Raw genomic sequence first — 21,600 nt, forward strand, 5'->3', positions numbered from 1 at the left:
TTTCTGTTCTTTCATTTCTAAAGCTCCAAGATTCCCTCTGGTATCAATTCCCTTCCACCCAAAGAACTTTCTTTAGTATTTCTGTTAGAGCAACTAATTCTCTTATTTTCTTTCATCTTAAAATGTCTTTAGGGGCTTCCCTGGTGGCGCAGTGGTTGAGAGTCTGCCTGCCAATGCAGGGGACACGGGTTCGAGCCCTGGTCTGGGAGGATCCCACATGCTGCAGAGCAACTAGGCCCGTGAGCCACAACTACTGAGCCTGCGCGTCTGGAGCCTACGCTACGCAACAAGAGAGGCCACGATAGTGAGAGGCCCGTGCACCACGATGAAGAGTGGCCCCCACTTACTGCAACTAGAGAAAGCCCTCACGCAGAAACGAAGACCCAACACACCCAAAGATAAATAAATAAATAAATAAATAAAAGCTGAGCTGATGTCCAAAAAAAAAAAAAGTCTTTATTTTTTCGGGAATTTCCTGGTGGCACAGTGGTTAAGAATCCGCCTGCCAATGCAGGGGACATGGGTTCAAGCTCTGGTCTGGGAAGATCCCACATGCCGTGGAACAACTAAGCCCGTGCGCCACAACTACTGAGCCTATGCTCTAGAGCCCACGAGCCACAACTACTGAGCCCGTGTGCCACAACTACTGAAGCCCGTGCACCTAGAGCCCATGCTCCGCAACAAGAGGAGCCACTGCAACGAGAAGTCCGCACACCACAACAAAGAGTAGCCCCCGCTCGCTGCAACTACAGAAAAGCCTGTGTGCAGCAACAAAGACCCAATGCAGCCAAAAATAAAAAATATAAATAAATAAAATAAATTTATAAAATAAGAAAGTCTTTATTTTTTCTTCATTCCTGAAGGTTATTTTCACTGGAAATGGAGTTGTAGGTTGACAGTTCTTTTCTTTCAGCACTTAAAAAGTATTGTTCTGCTGGGGCTTCCCTAGTGGTCCAGTGCTTAAGACTCCCACTTCCACTGCAGGGGGTGCCCATTTGATCCCTGGTCAGGGAAGTTCCGCATGCCCCGTGGTGTGGCCAAAAAAAAAAAAATTGTTCTACTTCCTTTTCATCTCCATGGTTTCTAATGAGAAATCCACAATCATACAAATAATTGTTCCTTTGCATGGTATGTCATTTTTTTCCTCGGCTGCTTTCAAAGACATTTTCTTTCTTCGGTTTTTAGCAGTTCGATTTTGATGTGTCTGAGTGATAATTTCTTTTGAGTTTATTCTGTTTGGAGTTCTCGGAGACTCTTGAATTGTAAGCTTACGTCTTCTGCCAAATTTAGAGTTTTTAGCCATATTTCTTCAAGTGTTTTTTTCTGCATCACATTTTTTTTTTTTTCCGCGGTACACGGGCCTCTCCCATTGCGGAGCACAGGCTCCGGACGCGCAGGCTCAGCGGCCGTGGTTCATGGGCGCAGCCGCTCCACGGCACATGGGATCTTCCCGGACCAGGGCACGAACCCGTGTCCCCTGCATCGGCAGGCGGACTCTCAACCACTGCGCCACCAGGGAAGCCCCTGCATCACATTCTTTATGATCTCTTTCTGGGAGTGTGATGATACAAATGTTTTGATTTTGTCCCATAGGTCCCTAAGGCTCTGCTCGGTTTCTTTTCCTCCTACTCTTTTTTCTCTCTGTTGCTCAAACTGGATTATTTCTAGTGATCTATTTTCAATGCACTCTTTTCTTTGCCATCTCCATCTGCTATTAAGCCCAACCAGTGAGTTTTAAAATTTTAGTTATTGGATTTTTTAATTCTAATATTTCTGTTCTGTTCTTTTCTATATCTTCTATTTCTCTGCGGAGACTGTCTATATTAGATTTGTTTCAAGAACGTTCACACTTACTTCTTAGAGCATGATGTTACTATCTGTTTTAAAATCTTTATCTGATAATTCCAACATCTGAGTCATCTAGGGTTGGCATCTGTTAACTACCTTTTTCCATGCAAGTCTTTGGGATTTTCCTGGTCCTTCACATGTGGAGTAACTGGGGTGGTATCCCTGACATTTTGCATATTATGTTGTGGAGACTCTGAATATTCCTTAAACTCTACGGAGAATGTTAATATTTTGTTCTAGCAGGTACCTGACCAGGTGAGGTTCTGTCTCCAGGGCCAAGTGGTGAGAGAATAAAGAGAAAAACAAAAGCAATCAGGATTCCCTTCAGGCTCTTGGTCAGAGATTTAGGCACCTGTGCTGCCACTGCTGTTGCCACTACTGAAGCCATAGGATTGCCTAGGGACTAGGGTGGGGAAAAAAGGAAGAGGAAAAAAACCCAGGGGAATTCCCCTATTCTTTGTCCTGTAGGAATCCCATTTCCTGCTCCTCAGACCACACAGAGAAGGCTTCTTTGCACCTGTTATGCAGTTCCAGGTTTTAGGCTCCTGGATGCCGTATCAGAAGCAAAATAAAGGGGACACTCACCACCAGCTTGATGGTACTTTGAGTTCCCTAATCTACCTGCTACAGTCCTCAGATAGCTACTCCACGTATTTGGTCCATAGTTTATAATTGTGTTCAGCAGAAGAGACAGGGTGGGGGTGTGCTTATTCCATCTCACTGGGAACTGGAACCACACCAAGGGCTCTTAACTCTGTTGTACAACCAGGGTGGAGAACCACTGTATACATGTATGTGGATATTCTATATCAAGGGTTGGCAAACTTTTTCTGCAAAGGGCCTGATTGTAAATATTCTGGGCTTTGTGGCCGTACGGTCTCTGTTGCAACTACTCAACCTACTTAACTCTGCTGCTGTAGTGTGAAAGCAGCCGTAGATAATATGTAAATGAATGGGCATGGGTATCTTGCAATAAAACTTTATTTGAAAAAAAACAGGTGATAGGCTTATCTGGCCCATGGACCACAGTTTGCTGACCCCAGTTCTACCTCATGAGCAAAGCTGGTTAATGGTAAAGTTCACTTTTTTACTTTTTCCCATTCCTTAGATAGCAGAATTCTGCAAATAACTACAAAAGTTAATCCTTTGCTCTTCCATTCCTACTCCCATTAATCACAAGAACCGTTGCGCACGTTCAGTTTGAGTTCAATTATGCTCTTTGATTCCTGAAACAGTCACTACTGTAGAGCTAAAATTTTAAAAACTAAAATTCAAGATTTGACCGATGTTACATATTTCACATATAACAAAAAATGCTGTAGCTATCATTGCAAATAGAAATCCTTATTTGCAATTTTCTCAAGGATACGTTAAAGCAGAGATCATACATGATAGTGTCCCAATTTGTTTTTCCAGAGACTGACTGGCTGGAGGTGTGGAGAGGCTGCTGTCCTTTCAACTCACCTGGTTTCCTGCCACACAGATAGAAGGCTAGTCTGTCAGTCAGCTCATACTGTATTTCTACGAGGCGTTCTGCCAGCTCATGGTGCCCTCCTTGCCTACCAAGAGAAAACAAAGTACCATTTATATTGCTCACTGGCCACTGGAGCTAGAATAGAAAAGTACAGAGACGTCCCTTGAGATACCTGAGTCATTTATCAAACGTGACTTGTTAGAATAATCAACCTTTTTGTGTGAGGTAAACTGTCAAGGTCTACTTCGATTCCCACCTTTATAAAAACTGTTCTCACAATCTCAACTATCGCCTTTCCTTTATTAATTTATAAGACAGAGTACTTAATAAGGAATTCAAGGACTTATGAGAGGGACAAAGAATAACTTCATCTAATGAGGTAGAAAATAAAATTAATAAATGGTCAAGGGTAGAGGTTCTCAAAAATTAACTAGCATGCTTAAAAAAATATACAGATGTCCAGGACCCACCCTTGGAAATTCTGAATCAATAAAAACAGGAGCAGTGTGGACATTAATATTTTGAAAAAGGTCCTTCCCCTAGATGCTTCTCATGCAGCCAGCCTGACTTCAGGATTAGAGTTCAGTAACCACTTCAAGGTCTTTGATTCAGGGAGAGACAGATCAACCTAATGCATAGCTCACACCTCCTTGTCTTTAATCTCCATCACAGAAAATATTAATTTTGCCTTTGAAACAAATATTTAAGCTGCTTGAAATCCTTTAAGTAACAAGGCATATAAATAAATCATTACCCTGAGAGACTATTATGTGCAAGGTACAAGAGGAAATTCCAAGATAAGTGATAAGTATCATTTACTGAGGGCTCTGTTCCCCTTAAAAGATGAAGTCTAGTTTCTGCCAGTTTCTCTTCCCACATACAACGTACTACAAAAATATTCTCCAACCTACCCACACATCTTTGATTTCTGTGATGCACATCTTTTTTTCTCATTTTTTAACATCTGTGAAATCAGGAAGTTGATAGTACAGTTGATAGTACATCATCATTTAATTGGTTGAGTCTTTTCCTTTTTAATGGTATATGAAATAATGATGACCCATATAAACAGTAGAGTGTTAGACCTGATGAAATACTGTATTCCTCAGTACCTTAGCTCTTATTCCCAGACACACTCTGCTCTATCCAATTAGGTCTCCTGCTGTGCCGAACATCCCTGTCCATCCCTCCTTCCTGAACTTGACCCACGCCCTTCTTCTCACCTGGAACACCTTAGCTCATCTTCACACACCCAAATCCAATCTACTCTTCAAAGACCAACTAAAGACATTTCTTAATGATCTGGGCCACAGTGAAGAAATCCTATATATGTATCAATTTTGGTAATGAGTTCTACATTATCTTGCCTCATTTAACTCTTACATGCATTTATGAACCTCCTCCTCCCTGAGAGAGTAAATTCTAGGAGGGCAGAGTTCATTTCACTTGCCATTTTCAAGTTGTCACTTGTCATTTTATCCTCTGCAGAGTATAATTCTTTGCAGTTAATTTGGAAAAAGTTAATTTGGAAAAAGAAGGAAAGATGATCCATCTTCTATCATTTAAATGATATTCAAGCCTAATCTATGGATGTATTTATTTATTTTCCAGCACTTCACAGCCAAAATTTTGAAACAAAAAGTTAAAGAATTTTATAGCAAGCACCCAGATATCCACTATCTAAATCCTGCAATTAACATTTTACTATACTTGTTTAACCACATATCTATCCATATAGATTTGTTTCTAAGTTCAAGCAATGAATAAAACTATTAAAAAACTGAGGAGTGGGTTCTGCAATTCTTCATACTTGATCTGTACTCCAACTATGGCTCAAATACCACCGCGTTTAAAGGATAAAAAGAAATGAAAGACTGGAAGCTAAGCACAATGGTTAATGGTTCTACCCTCCCTGACTTTAGCTGGCTCTAAGATCATATGCGTTTGAAATACCTTCATCTGCAAAATAATAGCATGCAAACCTCTGAAGGGGTTAAATGTTAATCATACACAATTTAGCCACTTAACAATGAATCATACACAACAGAAATAATCCCAAACAGAGAGAGGTGACAAGAATCTAGTCTCTTACCTTGCATAATCAACAGGAGTTTTCCCACTCGCATCTTGTGTGCCTGGGTCTGCTCCATATACGGCCAATAATTCCGCCTGTAAAATCTGCCCTGCTTTAGCGGCAACATGGAGTGGGGTGTTTCCTTTCTCCTAAGAATCATTAATAAAAAGTATACAAAAAGAAGCAAAATTAAATAAACGAAAGGCTACACGAATGCAACCCAGTTAGTTTCAATTTAATGTCTGAATCAATTCATGCTTTCTTACAGGGTGAAAAAAGTTGGCTTGTGCTCCTAATGATAATAGCCTCAAACAGGTTTCAAGATTCCCTGTTCTCACGCTTGAATGGAGTTGCTGAAAAATACACACACAAGAAAGAATATTTGTTAAAGATGTAAAGAATGACGTAGCAGAGCAGCTGGCAGACTATTTTAATAAACATTATAGTAGTACTACATCATCTTTATTTAGCTCAGTAAGGTGGATGAAGCAGTCTCTCCCTTGCTGGTCACAACCATCCCCGGGCTCTAAGGCAGGGTCAGGCCCATTTTCCTGACAGGAAACTAGGGCTGGGAAGGCTGACCTGCCCAAATGCATGATCTAAGTGGCACAACCAGACCTTGAGTGAGAGGGAGTGTGAAGAGGTGGCTGAGCATGGCTCTGAAGTCTGAATTTCAAACCATACACCCCTCAAGCTGTGTGAACTTGAGGAAGTTCTTTAGCAATCTGAACCTCAGTTTCCTTATCTCTAAAATGGTGATAATAATGCCACCTATTCACAGGGTTACTATAAGGACTCAATGATATAACAAAGCATGGAGCCTGGTACATAGGAAATGCTCAAAGAATACAGCTGCTATTATTATTGTTGATGTTGTTATTTGTTGTTATTATTGAACCTAGGGCTTTAGAGCTTCATATCCTATACCGTGCAAGTCACAGGATTCTGCCTTATATCACACCCTCTCCTCAACACTATTTTTGGCCTTGTATACAATGATTTAATGAAGTCTTTCAGGGTGGGAAATAGGCCTGTGCTATACCAAATTCTGTACCACTACAGAAATGCCCTTATACATTCAGAAGAGCTGCCTTCCTTCAAGTCTAACCTAGAATTGTCCAAAATGCAATAACTCTTATCATAGCAATGGAGAAATCTACACTAACATCTGTATCCAAGTCTTATTTTTTAATTATATTTTTAAAAATTGTGGTAAAAAACACATACCAAGTCTTATTAATAAATGGAAGTAACAATCATATACATTTCCATGCCAAGTTTAAAATTCTGAATTACGAGTGCCTACGATCTGTGTGAGCATTTGCCGAAAGCAGTGCTTTGAAAATAAGGATATGTATTTTCGTGGCATCTCTCAAAAACATGTAAAGGCCCACATAAAGAAAACCATCTACTCATTTTGCAAGTTTAATAAACCATCCTGTGTACTACAGCTTCGAGTCACACCCTGCTTCCTGAAGATCCCACTCAGCATGCAACCTAGAAGCCTGCAGAAGTCCCACAAACCTTCTAGTCCCTCCTAGAAACAAACTCTGAGATGGCTCTTATTTCAAAGCTAAACAAAAACTTACAGAAATACAATTTTAGAACCATATCTGAAAAACACAAATAGTTTTCTGGATACTTATTTGTTCCTCTGCTCCTTATACCTCCACTAACATGAATGCTTGCCATTTGAAGTAAGATGAAAGAAGAAACCAACTGCAAAAAAAGCTGTTACTAATTATTTAGTGTACAGAAAGGAGTTTTTGTTTTTCTTTTCTTTCTAAGTTTTTTTCAAATCAGCCGATATGCTGCTTCATCCAGCAATTTCAGGGATTTTAAAAGGTGTGACCCACCTTACTAAGATCTTTGGCAGTCACACTATCGTCATCCCGGCAGGGCAAGCGGTGGACAAATGCTAACATCTGATACTTTGCTCTGATGAATTCTGCTTTATTAGGACTGGTTCGAAAAAAAAAAAGAAAACAGTTCACTTGCAGTTCAGATATGACATTCCCCATTCTTCAGACTGTAAAAAGAAGAGGAAGTGACCCACATCCCCCACTCAAGAACAGAATGAACAATACTGAAGTAAGTTTCAGCAGTGTGTTGTCAGGCCTGAAGTCTGAAAACATACATTAGTCATTATAATGGCCAGGACTGCAGAATACCTGCTTTTTATAGCATTTTTCTGCTCTGTGTAATTTTCTTAATTGACCTAGCAACCTTGCGAGGAAGCAGCTCTTCATCCCATCTTATAAGTGAGGCATCAGGCAGACTGGAGCCCAGAACCAAGATTTCTGGTCTGACTGCCTACTGTTTGAGTGCCAAAGCTCAAATGTGATTACATCAAAAGCCACCAAGCCTTAGTCTTAAACCGGAGAAACCACTGAATTGTGCTGGGTAACCATGCAAAAGAGATGGTCCCATGCCTGGCTTTGTTCTGCATTCCTAATAGCAAAGAGGTCAATGCAAAACTGGGTGACCACCTCCCGTACTGCCCCTGTAGGGGCTGGTCAAAAACAGCTGCACTCCTTTCAGTGGGCCCCAGGGGTTACAAAGAAATAAGAGTATTTATAAACATTTCACTCACTGTACTTTATCCTGTGGATTAGCTTTGCGTCTTCCACTGATAAGAGAGGCAGGGTCCAGCAAAGAATGCTCCCATATAGAATTAGCACCATTATTATACAAGGTTTCAACCATCTAAAACCAAGCAGCATAAAATCATATTTAAATTTCTTTCTGCAAACATCCAGTGGGAATCAGTGACTGAACTGGGAAAACAAAGCCCTATTACAAACACTAGCATGACTGGGATATCACACACATCATTATCTTCTGTTTTAGAATGAGAAAGATGAACCTGTACGCAGGATTCAGGTTTGACCAGCAGGTACTTAAATGGGTTTGATTACATTTTCTCATAGATGATGAAGAAAGAGTACTTTGACACTTTAGGACAGTATTTCCCAAGCCTGAGCATCCAAATTCTGTTTTCAAGGTTCTTAATATTTTTCTTTAAATCCACTTACTTTCTAAAACTTTCACTAGCAATTATAATTTGATGTGCTAGTTACAGTTTTAGGCAACCATTTAAATAAATATTTGAGTATTACCTACATCTACCTTGAGTACCACTGGTGGTTCACATGCCATACTCTGGGAATTGTTTTAGGGTCAAATCTGGCATTTTAAACTACTCATCTCTGAACTTTATTCAGATCCTATAATATAATGAGTACTCTGTATAATCTGACAGCAGTAAACATCCATGTTCACATGAGAATGAGCTGTTAGAAACTTCTGAGCAAAAGTTATTAATAAACCATGTCTCCCAATTTCATTTCAAAGCATGACTCCTGACATGGCCCCATCTGTTTTTTACATCAGTGAAGATATTGTCACATCAAAGATCCACACTCACTTGTTCTGATCCTTTGGTACACATAGGCAAGTTTTAAGGACATGTTGTGCAGCTGGCACAGATTTAGTAAAATATGTACTCAAAACAAATGAAGGCGAAACACATGCGTAAGTCTGAGTTCCAGCAGAACTCGAAGAATGTGTACCCTGAAATAGAAGTACCGGTGACATGACAATGGACCCCCAAATAAAACAAAGGGCCCCCTGAACACTTAGCAGGGTGTTAGGCATTCAATCAAAACAGAACTTAATTGTCTCTAACAGGTTACAAGAACTTTAAGAGAACTTAAATCAGATGTTTCAGAAATTTCTGAGGAATCCCAGTCCATGCTTCTATCAAAGCGGACAACTTCATGAAAAGTTTCTAAGGCAGTCACTTTCAGAAACATTCATCACGGTATGTGGGAAAGACAGACGGTTTAAAAACAATTTCTGGTGACATCTAGAAAGTCAGCAGTGAAACATGAGCAGGAAATTCTAATGACTGTCTACCTATAGTTCAGATTTTGGGACAAGATTTACATTAGGAGGGAAAAAAATCTTAAATGATGAATTCAATAATTATATATAGCATCAATAAGCATGGCACCTCTGCTCAATTATGAGTCAAACATTTCTGTAAGATTTAAGAAGTATAATTTTAGTGCTAAAACAGTGAGCCCTAAAAACTTAAATTACAAACCATGAGCAGAATTCTTATTCTTTACCTGAAGCAATGTTGGAGGCCATGGTGTGTGTTTAAGATGCCTTACTTGAGAGATATGGCGCCCTAGACTCCGATGGACACTGCAGCACTCGTCACATATAAAAGTTCCCCTATTTACTGATGCCCAGGAAGGATCTGGAAAGGAGAATGAAATCAGTGGCAAGGATACCAGGTGGTTGCTATTCCGCCAGATGGCAAAAGATGACTGCGGTTTGGTTTTTCAGAAAAACAAGACATTTCTGTTGTTTTAGTATGCTAGTCAACATATCAAGCTGGCGAGTTTGTCTGATACCCTAATGAGATCTACCAACTCAGATGTGTGCTCTTTCAATCAACGTAAGAGAAGCAAACTGAGAGGATTCACCTGAATCATTTCGAATCCATCTCCACAAGGAGCAAGATAACATAACTGTGTCAGTGAACAATCCACACAGCATTATGTGAAGTGAGTGGTGAAAAGACAGCTACCCTACAACTGCTACACATCTACATGCCACTGGGCTTAGCAGAAAGCTGCAAGTGACACAACTATACAACTGCTCAGCTGCTATGGTTCTGAACACAGACTGGGAAACCTGACCTCCTGTGCTATCGTACCCATTAGGTATTTTAAATAAACTGTTGAGTCCGATCTCGCCACTGATCTGAAAGGACAGAAGCTGTAAAAACAGCGGCTTCACAGAAGCAAAGATGTAAAATACAAGGGAGTAATACTTTTGGTGTGTGCACAATACTTTTTTTCCTGTGAAGTCCCACAGAGCTTCATTAGACATCCTTTGAAACAAGGAATAATTCACACTTGGTAAGCAGTAAGAATAACTCACACTGGGAAAGTAAACTGAATATTTAGAAACTCAAAATAAAGACAGACCTTCTACATTTCATCAGACTCACAATGGGGTGACAATAGGTGCCGCTCAAGCTGCCTGGCTTAAGGGGTATATTTAAAAATTCTTCAATGCCCACAAAAATCTCTAAAATGCATGTACACCATCTTTACCATTTCTAACAGTTTATTCAAACCCCTTCCAACCATATAATGAAAAGTTATGGGATTTCAATCAAAGACAAACTGGGAGTCAAAGAGTGTAGTGGTTAAGAGGGTTGGCTCTGGAGATAAGCAGTCCAGGGTTTGAACCTCAACTCTGCCACTTCTTGCATAATGATCTCAGGCAAGTTATTTCTCTGAGGGTCCTCATCATGGATCAAATGGGAAGAACAACACATCTCAGGGTGGTGAGGATATAAAAAGTAAGTGAAGTTCCTTGCATATAGTAATATTTCCAAATTATTTTAAGTACCATTCAAATATTTTCAAGAGCCCACTGAAATTCATGGCCACTAGAGAAAGTTTTTGTTGGCTAATACATGAAACATTGAATGTTTCACATGAACACTGTCTTACTACAGTGAAAAATCTCAGTGGAGTTTTCAGGTAGTTGAACTCAGAGTAGGATATGAACTAGATTCACTTTAAAAAAAAAAGGTAAACTATTTATTGAATACTAAGATTTGATTATTGTTAGTCAAATGTTTGCCATGAAATAAAACAGAAACAAAATTATTCAATGAAGTACAACTATGTCAGTACTACTAAGCCATTCTAAAAAATAAAGTTTGGAAACACCAAGATGAAGGATCTCTGCAAAGATACATAACAACTTTGCTTTTTGCAGTATGGTACTACGACTAATGACACACATAAGAAAAGACTGTTCATTTTGAAGATTACCTTTGCTTTTCACGTATCATTCAGAGGATTCACAATCTTCTTGGAGGAAATTAAATAGGAACAAGACAACAAGGATTTAACACACACTAAGCAAGGCTCTATATTAATCACCTTAACATCGTGAATCAGAATCCCAGGGAGAGAACATCAGAATGTTAACAACACAGTAAAATCCAAACCGAGTTTGTACGACTGAGAGTGGGTGAACCCCTTCCAGTTTATCTGAACGTTTTATTCCAGGGCTTCTTAACCTGGGTTCTAGGAACACAACCAATGGGCTTCAGAAATGTCTATAACTCCTCTGAGAAATCTTAACATAAATTCTGTATGAAAGAGTTAAGCACGTGTGCATTTTCTGGGAAGAAGGCCTGAGCATTCATCAGAATCTCAAAAGGGTCACTTCCCAGGTGGCACAGTGGTTAAGAATCCACCTGTCAATGCAGGGGACACAGGTTCGATCCCTGGTCTGGGAAGATCCCACATGCCACGGAGCAACTAAGCCTGTGCGCCACAACTACTGAGCCTGTGCTCTAGAGCCCACGAACCACAACTACTGAGCCCACGTGCCGCAACTACTGAAGCCCACGCCCCTAGGGCCCATGCTCCGCACAAGAGAAACCACCGCAATGAGAAGCCCGAGCACCACAATGAAGAGTAGCCCCCGCTCACTGCAGAAAGCCCACATGCAGTAACGAAGACCCAATACAGCCAAAAATAAATTAATTAATTAAAAAAAAAATCAAAGGGATCCCCAACCCTAAAGGTAACTCTTTTACTAGGGCTTTGCAGAAAAGGCAGCACAAATTCCCAGCTGCTCAAGTTCAGAACATTTCAAGGTAGCCTAATTATATTCAAAACAGGAAGGAAGTGACTCAAGTCTCTGTAGATGAGGCATGAGACAACAACTAAAAAGATAACAATGGAAGAGAAAATGTTCTGAAATGCACAATATACCGGAGAAGTGCAAGACTGTATTTATTATTTAGTTGAGTATTTAGTGTGGCAATGGAGATGCAGTTTTCCTTTGCCCCATACCATCCACTGAGAAGCAAAGAAAATGCATTTCAACAGGAAGTTTGAATCTAAATTCATGTGAATCAAACATCACAGAAAGTTCAACTGAAAACAGGCAAGAAAATAAGGAAGTGGAACAAATAACATTTTTAGAGAATACAATGGAGCTCGTATAACACACTAACTTGGTTTCTGAAACACTTCTTTTTAAACTCCTCCACCCATCTCCCTATCTTCAAAGGAAACTGGTAACCCCACTTACAGTATACAGGCCGTGAAATAACCACATAAGGTTTGAGTTATCACGATACTATTTAAAATCAGTCTCCACTTCCATGTGACAAGATGAAGTTCCGAACAGTTGCAAAAACACTGGTGCTCATTTCGTTAAGATCGTTTATTGGATGCTATTGTGCCAAAGAAGCCATCTTACAACTTCAAATTCAAAGCAGATAAATCCAAACACTGAAAACAGCGTAGAGACCTGTCAACCCAGTTCCAACCGCTAAGATGGATCTGAACTCTAAATCTGAAAACTATGCATGGGAGGAATGGTTTTGGCCTTTCAATGCTCCCATATGCCTATACTGCCTGAATGCACAAATGGGTATACTTGCCCGTGATTTGGTGTGTGGTTGTTTTGTAAGGTGTAATTAATGTATGATTTAGAAATTCAACTATAGCTTTAAGGGGCTGTAAAGGTTCTGTACACAGTACAAAAAAGAAAAAAAGGAAAAAAACCGCCTTAAATGAGATGATTCTAAGAATATTCATTGAATTTTCCCTACCCCTGAGCACTGTACTCCCAATTATCCTCATCGGAAAAATGAGGAAATCAAGACTCGGCCAAATGAAGTCACTAGCCCAAGGTCACCGAGAGGCAAAATCTAGTTTGAACTCAGCTCGTTCAGATCTCAGAACTTGAAACCGGCATTGCCTCCTAAGTGCTGGTCGCATTTGCAAGACCCCGACATCCTGGAGATTCTCCGCGGTGGAGTGGGAGTAGGGATGTCAGGAGCGGGGAACTCATCCATGGGGGTCCTCTGGCGAGTCTCAGTGGAGGGAAGCGGCGAGTGTCACCCACTCCGGGCAGGGCCCCAGGGCCCCCTCCTGGGGCGGGAGTCTGGGTAGCTGTGGGGAGGGGGCTGACACCTGCAGCCTCTGGGGGCCGCAGCCGGGAGGACGCTCGGATTTCACTTCTGTAACTGGCCTTCCTGTAGATTGCCCAAGCCCCTTCCTGTTGGGAAAGCGGGCCCGACCCCGCCGTTTCACCGCCCGGCCTGGGACAGAAGGGACGAGAGGGAAGGAAGGGACGGGAGGGCGGCGACCCCCTGCCCGCTCCGGCTCAGACAGGCCCGGGACGGTCCCGCCCCAAGGCCGCCGAGATTCCTCCTCGTCCCGACCCCAGACATAGGGTGCAGAGCTCGACAGCCGGGACCCGCCCGGCCCGAGGGGGCGGCCCCGGGACAGGGGTCCCGGCCAGGAGAGCTGAAGGGAGCGGGCCCGGCTGGTGCGACTCACCCGGCCCGCTGCAGTCAGCGCACACCTCGCTGCTCCGGAGCCGCTTCGACATGGCTCCCGCCTCCCACCTGCCGGGAACCTAGTGGCCGGGGACAGCGAAGGCGGCGGCGGCGCTTCCGCTCTAACGGGTCCCCACGGTGGTGCTGGCTGCGGCGCCTCTCCCCTCAGCGCCTCACAGCCGCGGCGCAGCACGCACGCGCGAGGAGGCGCCCGTCGGCGACGGGCAGGTCATGTGACCGGAAAGGGCACGCTGCCTTGTCGCCATCTTGAGTGAGGGCAGGTGTCTTCTGTCCTTCCAAATTTCCTTGATTTGGTGTCTCCCTCTCTGGAAGAGATTCGCTTCTTCCCAGCGCTGATTAATATCAGGGGAGGCAGCAAAATCTAGTGACTAGAGGTATGCAGCCACAACCTTCCTGAGGCAATCAGTAGTCAAGTCATCTAGCATAACTTTGGCCAAGTTCACTTATTTATGCATTCCTTTATTCAGCAAATATTTATTGAGCATCTACTATGTTCCACACACTGCTCCAGGCACTGGAAAAGGAGCAGTGAGCCAAGAAGACGAAATTTCCTGTCTTTATGGAGCTTACTTTCAGCTGCACTAGATCTACAATAAGTAAAATAGGAATATGTTAGATGTTTCCTTACGCTGCAGTTTTAATCTCATCTGCAAAATGGAGATAATGTGTATCTACCCGTAGCCCATGATTTGCTTTTGTATAGCCTGTTACTTAAAAATGATTTTTACATTTTTAAAGGGTTGTAAAGAAGAAAAAGGAGAGAAGGGATAGGATGAAGAATATTCAACAAAACATATATGACGTGCAAAGCTAAATATTTACTGTCTGGCTAAGGACAAATGCGATAATTTACAGAAGAGTGTGGTGTGCCTGCCCCATAGTAAGCCCTCAATAATAGTAGCTCCTATTATTATTGGAAAAAAAAATTTTTTGGCTGAGTTGGGTCTTTGTTGCTGCGCACGGGCTTTGTCCAGTTGCGGTGAGCGGGGGCTACTCTTCCTTGCGGTGCACGGGCTTTTCATTACGGTGGCTTCTCTTATTGTGGAACATGGGCTCTAGGCATGCGGGCTTCAGTAGTTGTGGTTTGCAGGCTCAGTAGTTGTGGCTCGCGGGCTCCAGAGCACAGGCTAAGCAGTGTTGGTGCATGGGCTTAGTTGCTCCGCGGCATGTGGGATCTTCCCAGACCAGGGCTCGAACCCGTGTCCCCTGCATTGGCAGGCGGATTCTTAACCAATGCGCCACCAGGGAAGCCCTGGAATTTGATATTACTATTATTTTCTAATCACAACTTTTTTTTTTTTTGTCTTGAGGATAAGAATAGATAATCTAACTCACAGGATGGTGTGAGATAAACACAATGAGATGAGTTTAAGCAGTGGAAGAAGAGCAGAGATGTGACCCTAATGCTAATGAATATTGTATGCATTATATGTAAACACAACCATGATCTCCCTTCAGCAAATATTCCATGCCTATTGTGGGCCAGGTACTGTTTTAACTTTAGGTACTCTGGTGAGCAGTTATCGTGGAGTTTTCCGACTAATGGATTAAGAGAAATGTTCAATAAACATAGGATGATGAAGAGAAAGAAAATTAAATTGCACAAGCCTTCTGAAAGGAGAGAAGTCCTGGAAGAGGTCTCAGAAGCACTGGTCTTTGGTTCATCTCTCCATTTTTATAAATGTGTGGTATGGGCATAACCACATAATTCCCACACATTCCACAGTTAGAGCCTCTGGGTTCCATCCTGATGCTCCTGCATCCTGTTTTGGTTTGCAGACTAACAAATCTTCTGGACTCAACACATGTGGAGAATGGATTAGGCCAGGATTCTTGAACAGCTGTTGTTGCAGGCATCTGAAAAGCTGGATGTGCACAAGCAGGGAAGGCAGAGGGTATGCTTTCAAGAAGCATTAAATAACTTTGCCCAGTTATGTGGTCTAGTTGTAGACAGCTGTGCAGAAAGCTCAGGCTGGTGAGTAGCTGTAAGTTGACTTGGTTCTTCATTGAATCAAGGAGTTATAGTGTCTTAGATTGAAACCCAAAGAATGAACTTAATAGTGACTGATTGTGGTCAAGTCTAAGTATTATCTATTAGTTCTTTTGGCCATAACCCCAAATTCAAACGGCTAGCTTCGAAAATAGATGACATTCATATGTGGAATAAACCACCACCTTAGGTAACTTTGAATCATAACCCAGTTTGGGGTTCAGGTAGAACAGTGCTTCTCAGTGGGGGGTGGGGGATGGATTTTTGTCCTCCAGGGGACATTTGGCAATGTCTGGAGACATTTTGGGGGTAGTGTTACTGGCATCCAGTGGATAGAATGGCCAGGGATGCTGCTCAACATCCTACAAACACAGGACAAGTCCCACGTAAAGAATTATGTGGTTCACATCTTCCTTTCCAATTTGAGTTCCTTTTATTTCTTTTTCTTCTCTGATTGCTGTGGCTAGGACTTCCAAAACTATGTTGAATAAAAGTGGTGAGAGTGGGCATCCTTGTCTTGTTCTTGATTTCAGAGGAAATGCTTTCAGCTTTTCACCATTGAGTATGATGTTAGCTGTAGGTTTGTCATATATGGCCTTTATTATGTTGAGGTATGTTCCCTTTATGTAGTATTCAACAATGGAATACCACTCAGGCATTAAAAAAAAGAATGAAATTTTGCCATTTGCAGCAACATGGATGGACTTGGAGGTAATTATGCTAAGTGAAATAAGTCAGACAGAGAAAGATAAATACTGTATGATACTGTATGATATCACTTATATGTGGAATCTAAAAAATACAACAAAGTTGTAAATATAACAAAAAAGAAGCAGATTCACAGATATAGAGAGCAAACTAGTGGTTACTACTGGGGAGAGCGGGAGAGGGGTAATATAAGGGTAGGGGAGGAGGCACAAACTATTGGGGGTAAGATAGACTCAAGGATGTATTGTACAACACTGGGAATATAGCCAATATTTAGTAAAAACTGTAAATGGAAAGCAACTTTAAAAATATATATATTTATTTATTTTTGGCTGTGTTGGGTCTTCGCTGCTGCATGCAGGCTTTCTCTAGTTGTGGCGAGTGGGGGCTATTCTTCGTTGCAGTGCGCAGGCTTCTCATTGCAGTGGCTTCTCATTGTGGAGCACGGGCTCTAGGCGTGCGGGCTTCAGTAGTTGTGGCACGCGGGCTCAGTAGTTGTGGCTCGCGGGCTCTAGAGCACAGGCTCAGTAGTTGTGGCACACGGGCTTAGTTGCTCCGCGGCATGTGGGATCTTCCCAGACCAGGGATTGAACTCGTGTCCTCTGCATTGGCAGGTGGATTCTTAACCACTGTGCCACCAGGGAAGCCCCGGAAAGCAACTTTTTAAAATTGTATAAAAAATCAAAATAAATAAAAGTAAAAAATAAATAAATTAAAAAGAATCAGAGCTACCAGAATAGCAAAAAAAAAAAAAAATTACGTGGTTCAAAATGTGCCGAAGTTGAGAAATCCTGAGATAGAACCATCCTCTTATTGTGCAACTATTTAATGCCACTTCTCCAGAGTTTATAATTCCCCCTTGAAAATTGTTTGGTGCTGCCCACTTCCAAAATGGCTCCTGACCAATCGTGGAAGCATATGCCCAGGTCCAAAAAGGCTAGGGAGTCAGTAACTAGAATGGTTTGGTCCAGGCGCCTGTTGTCAACCCCGTGACCACAGAGCCGGTGGAATAGGCCCAGTTGTGGACCGAACCATATGAGAAAGCTGGAGCAGGGGGAAAAGGGGTGATGAAGGGTAGACCGAGTTTTCCATGTAGAGATTCTGGGCTAAAGAAGAGAGTTTTAACTCTGTTTTGGACATTACTGTGTTTCCAGATGTGGACTTCAGGTGGGTGGGGTTAGGCGGACCCCGGACCAGGTGGTTGTCCTCTTCTCCCCCCCGCCACGGCGCGCGGTGGTTCGCTCCCCGCACTTCCCTGTTTGGGGCAGTTCTGCCCGCAGAAGTCGGTTCGGGAGCTGTCAGCGCAGGCGGGAGCGCGGCGGGGCGCGGGGTGGGCGCGGCCGACCCCGTCCCCGACCCAGCCCGCGACCGCCGACCTCTCGCGCGTGCCCCTCACCTGGCTAGCTAGTCCCCCTTGCCTCGTACCGCGCCCCTTGCTCGCTCCCCTGGTTCTCTCGCTCGCCGGCGGCCGGGCGGGCGGGCGCCGGAGACCCTGCCGGTGCTGAGACTTGGCAAGCGGGCGGTGAGGGCCCGGCTGCGGCCTCCTCGCCATGTCCTCTGCCTGCGACGCTAGCGGCCACTTCCCTTTACACGTCCTGGTCTGGAACAACGACTACCGGCAGCTGGAGAAGGAGCTGCAGGGCCAGGTGAGGGGCGAGGCGGGGGTCCGCCCCCGGCGAGAGGAGGGGGGAGTCGGGGGTCGCATCGCCTCCCTGAGCCCATCTCCAGTCCTCTGCCCTCGGGGCCCCGCAGACCCCTTCCACTCTGCAGTCGTGGGACAATAATAATAATAATAACAACAACATGTATTGAGTGTTTAATGTGTTCCAGGCCCTGTGTCGAGGTTTTATATATGTTATCTTTCTCAGCCTTTCCAGCAACCCTAGGAGGTAGGTACTATCGTTAAATTTGACAGAGAAGGAAACTGAGGCTCTCAGAGGTTATGTGCCTTACACAAGGTCCCTCACCTAATAAATACCAAATCAGGATTTTTAACTCTGGCCAGCTGGCTCCAGAGCGCACCGTCTTAACCAATTAGGCCTGCCTCTCCCCAAAATGTATGAGCAACACACACCTCTCACCCCACCCATACGTTTTGTAAGGAAGGGCTTGGTTGGGTTTGGACTCCAGGTTCTAACTTGCCCTGTGACCTTGGGCAAGGCATTTTCCTTTTCTGGCCCACGTCCACTTATTTGTAGCATGAGGGTGTCGATACCCCTGTGGGCAAATCTTGTACTTGACTATTATCCATAGGTCAAGTTTGAGAATCACTGGTGCACAGCATCCTTAAAATCACTTTCTGTTTTAAAGTGCTTTGATTCCTTACCTTTTATTTATTCCCATCTGTATAAGCAGTGGTTCTCAGTTGGAAGTGATTTCATCCCTCATCCCACACATCAAGTAATTAATGGGGACATTTTTGGTTGTTACAAGTGGGGAGTGGGTGTTACTGGAATCTAATGGGTAGAGGCCAGGGAAGCTGCTCAATATCCTATAATGCACAAATGCGTAAGACACCCCCCTCCCCAACTAAGATTTATCTGTCCCAAAATGTCAGTAGCATTTTGCTTGAGAAACCCTGCCTTAAAGGCATCCCAGCAATTCTGGGAGGTATTGGTATCCTCAAGTTACAAACTAACAGACTTAGCAGTTAGGATGAGGATTTGTAATTATTTGGTATAATTGTTCTGGTTGACTTCATTTTATCCAGTGTGCTAAAGTTCTGGTGTTTGAATGGCTCCAATTTGATGCTGTAATTGTCAAGAAATTTTAGAGGAAAAGGGGCATTGGTTTTCTTATGGTTGGCAAAAATTGAGCAAGGTCAGCATCCCCCCATGTGATGAATGGTTACTGCTAAGTGTGTTCTTGTACCTTGACGTCTCCCTTTTAAGTCTGTTGAGCACCCACTGGAAGTCAAAAGTTGCTCTTTTTTCATTTAAATTCTCTATCCCGACAGAATAAACTTTCGTTGTAAGCGTCATTGCTGTTAATTAGATCATGCCCCCAGAGTAGATGATTCACCATTAGGCATTGCGGTATACCTGAAGATTTAATTCCCTTTCTCTTACTAAACGTGGCTCAGAGAGAATCCTCCATGATTTTGCTCTCAGATTTCAGTCTCACCTTGGACACTTTAAAAATGACCGGACAGTCTTGTTTTTAGTTCTGCTGCGTTTTGCTTCTGCACTTCCTCGGTATCGGGGCCGCCCAGCTTCTTACGAAATATTGAGATAAAGTACAAGGAAAGTCACAAAACTAAAATCCTATTCGATAGAGAGGGTCATCATTGTCCTTAAACCACACACACGTTCAATACTGATTTCTGAAAGCAGCAGGCTTTCTGTTCATTGGAGTGAGGAAAAGAGTTTAAATGAAGTGCAGTCTTTCTTTATAGGAAAACTTGTTCGATAAGACCAAGTCTTGGTTTATAATCTACAATGTGGCATGGTTGAATTATTTCTTTTTCCTGCAAGCTGTGATAGACATGTTCATCGAAAGTTCGCTGTGCCTCTTACCTTGAAAAACGTTAAGGACATTCGCGATAGAGAATTATAAGTTTGCAGCAGGTTGTCCCGGAGTAAATTGATCCTTAATGCCTTTGACTGGCAAGGAGGTCAGGAGAGAATATTCATCTTTGCTAATAATTTGGTTTTGGCTTTGTTATTGGTTATCACTGTAGATCATTCCACAGGATCCTGTTTTCTCTGGGGAAGGGGTAGTTGAAGTGTATTCAGAAAGAACATCTTGACCGTGGAAGCTTGATTGTCGTGAGCACGCAATCCAGTTTCGATCCTGAAACTTGGCCGTTGAAGGGGTGGACACGGGGCTGGCTTCAAGGGTGTGCGACCTGGCAGTTGCACAGGGCCTTGTGCTCAGAAGTGGCTGGTGCTTGGTGGTTTTTTTTTTTTTTTTTTTTGGCTGTGCTGTGCGGCATGCGGGATCTTAGTTCTCCGACCAGGGATCGAACCCGTGCCCCCTGCAGTGGAAGCGTGGAGTCTTAACCACTGGACCACTTAACCACTGGACCAGGCAGGGAAGTCCCTCGTGCTTGGTTTAATGCTCTGCAGTTATTGTCTTGAAGTTCTAAATTTTTTTTTTTTGATTAAGGGGCCTTGCATTTTGATTTTTCTCTGGGTCTTGCAAATTATGTAACTGCTTCAGGGTCAAGAAGTTGATAATTGATGTCATTAAAGTACAAGGCAGGGAATATTTTGCTGCTTTCATATTTATCGAGATCCTCTGTTAATTACAAAACAGTTGCCTACACCTGTGCCTTGGAGGCAGTTAGGTTAATGGCCAGTGCTATCGCAGGTTAGGTTGTGAGCTTGGGTGCCTAATTTACCCTTGCCGAATCGGTTCATCACCTGTCAAAACACGGTATTTTGCTGTTTTGCCAGGCACCGTGCTGAAATGTTTTATGTGAAGTTTTAGATTTAATTCTCACATCAGTCCCCTGGGGTGAGTGCTATTGTGATTCCCATTTCACAGATGAGGAAACGGAGGTAGAGAGGTTCAGTCACCTGCTTACCCAGTAGTCGAACCAGGATGTCAACCCAGAAAGTCACAGTCTGCTTTAATCCTGTATTCTTAACCCTTCCGCTTTACTTCTTTCAGTGAAAGTGCCTCCATTTCAGGATTCTGGAGAATGAAGCAGAGAACAGATCAGAAAGCAAAGGCACTTAGTAAATGGGAGCAGTACATTTACCATACTTGCTGCTGCTATCATTATAATCATCCTGGGAATGTAGCTTCTTTTATGTATGTTCCAATTTTTCTACAAAGAACACGTATTGGTTGCATAATTAAAAACAAAAAAATTCTTATCACCCCAGCAATAAAACCAGCTGTTTCACTTGAGGCTTTGTTTGCCCGTAATTTTCTGCTGTCCGTTCCTTCATTCCTTCCATCCCACGAGTGAGACATGAAGCAGGCACACTGGTAGCTATAAGAATTTTATTTTGTTCTAGGAACAGTGGCACAGAAAGAATCAAGTTTATCCAGATGAAGAGGATAAGCACGTGTTTCTGAGTGTGAGTGAGTCAGCCCAGTGCCACCGTCTTGCTAATAGCTGGAGTTCACTGCTTGTG

At 42.9% G+C, this 21,600-nt stretch overlaps 2 protein-coding genes and 1 long non-coding RNA gene across 29 annotated transcripts in view; 2 read left to right on the forward strand and 1 right to left on the reverse strand.

The window, feature by feature from the left end:
- Nucleotides 1-14,002, reverse strand: part of GIT2 (GIT ArfGAP 2) — a 62,057-nt gene extending 48,055 nt beyond the window's left edge. For 22 of the 26 annotated variants that reach the window (XR_003436687.1, XR_003436686.1, XR_003436685.1 and 19 more), the window contains exons 1-7: nt 13,796-14,002; nt 9,530-9,663; nt 7,990-8,102; nt 7,253-7,358; nt 5,663-5,749; nt 5,415-5,545; nt 3,313-3,407 (exon numbers count right to left, since the gene is read on the reverse strand). Coding sequence is in view for 23 of the 26 variants with exons in the window: in XM_027124516.1 (XP_026980317.1) it covers nt 3,313-3,407; nt 5,415-5,545; nt 5,663-5,749; nt 7,253-7,358; nt 7,990-8,102; nt 9,530-9,663; nt 13,796-13,847 (718 nt within the window). In the remaining 3 variants the exon portion in view is untranslated. Of the gene's footprint in view, nt 1-3,312; nt 3,408-4,233; nt 4,287-5,414; nt 5,546-5,662; nt 5,750-7,252; nt 7,359-7,989; nt 8,103-9,529; nt 9,664-13,795 lie in introns of those variants that run through there. The other 4 variants (XM_027124521.1, XM_027124517.1, XM_027124511.1 and 1 more) reach the window with 3 other exon arrangements.
- A 3,801-nt stretch (nt 14,003-17,803) lies between these two features.
- Nucleotides 17,804-21,600, forward strand: part of ANKRD13A (ankyrin repeat domain 13A) — a 39,655-nt gene continuing 35,858 nt past the window's right edge. The window contains exon 1 of one of the 2 annotated variants that reach the window (XM_027124538.1): nt 17,804-18,159. In XM_027124538.1, coding sequence (XP_026980339.1) covers nt 18,064-18,159 — 96 coding nt within the window. In that variant the 5' untranslated portion in view covers nt 17,804-18,063. The remainder of the gene's footprint in view (nt 18,160-21,600) is intronic. The other variant, XM_027124537.1, reaches the window with a different exon arrangement.
- LOC113629773 (uncharacterized) lies at nt 18,168-21,370 on the forward strand. The gene is made up of 2 exons (XR_003436690.1): nt 18,168-18,402; nt 21,128-21,370. It is a non-coding gene; the product is annotated as an uncharacterized LOC113629773 (long non-coding RNA).

The sequence above is a fragment of the Aethalodelphis obliquidens genome, unplaced genomic scaffold, assembly GCF_003676395.1.
Source record: "Aethalodelphis obliquidens isolate GAN/ISIS:26980383/991018 unplaced genomic scaffold, ASM367639v1 scaffold28, whole genome shotgun sequence".
Taxonomy (NCBI): Eukaryota; Metazoa; Chordata; class Mammalia; order Artiodactyla; family Delphinidae; genus Aethalodelphis; species Aethalodelphis obliquidens.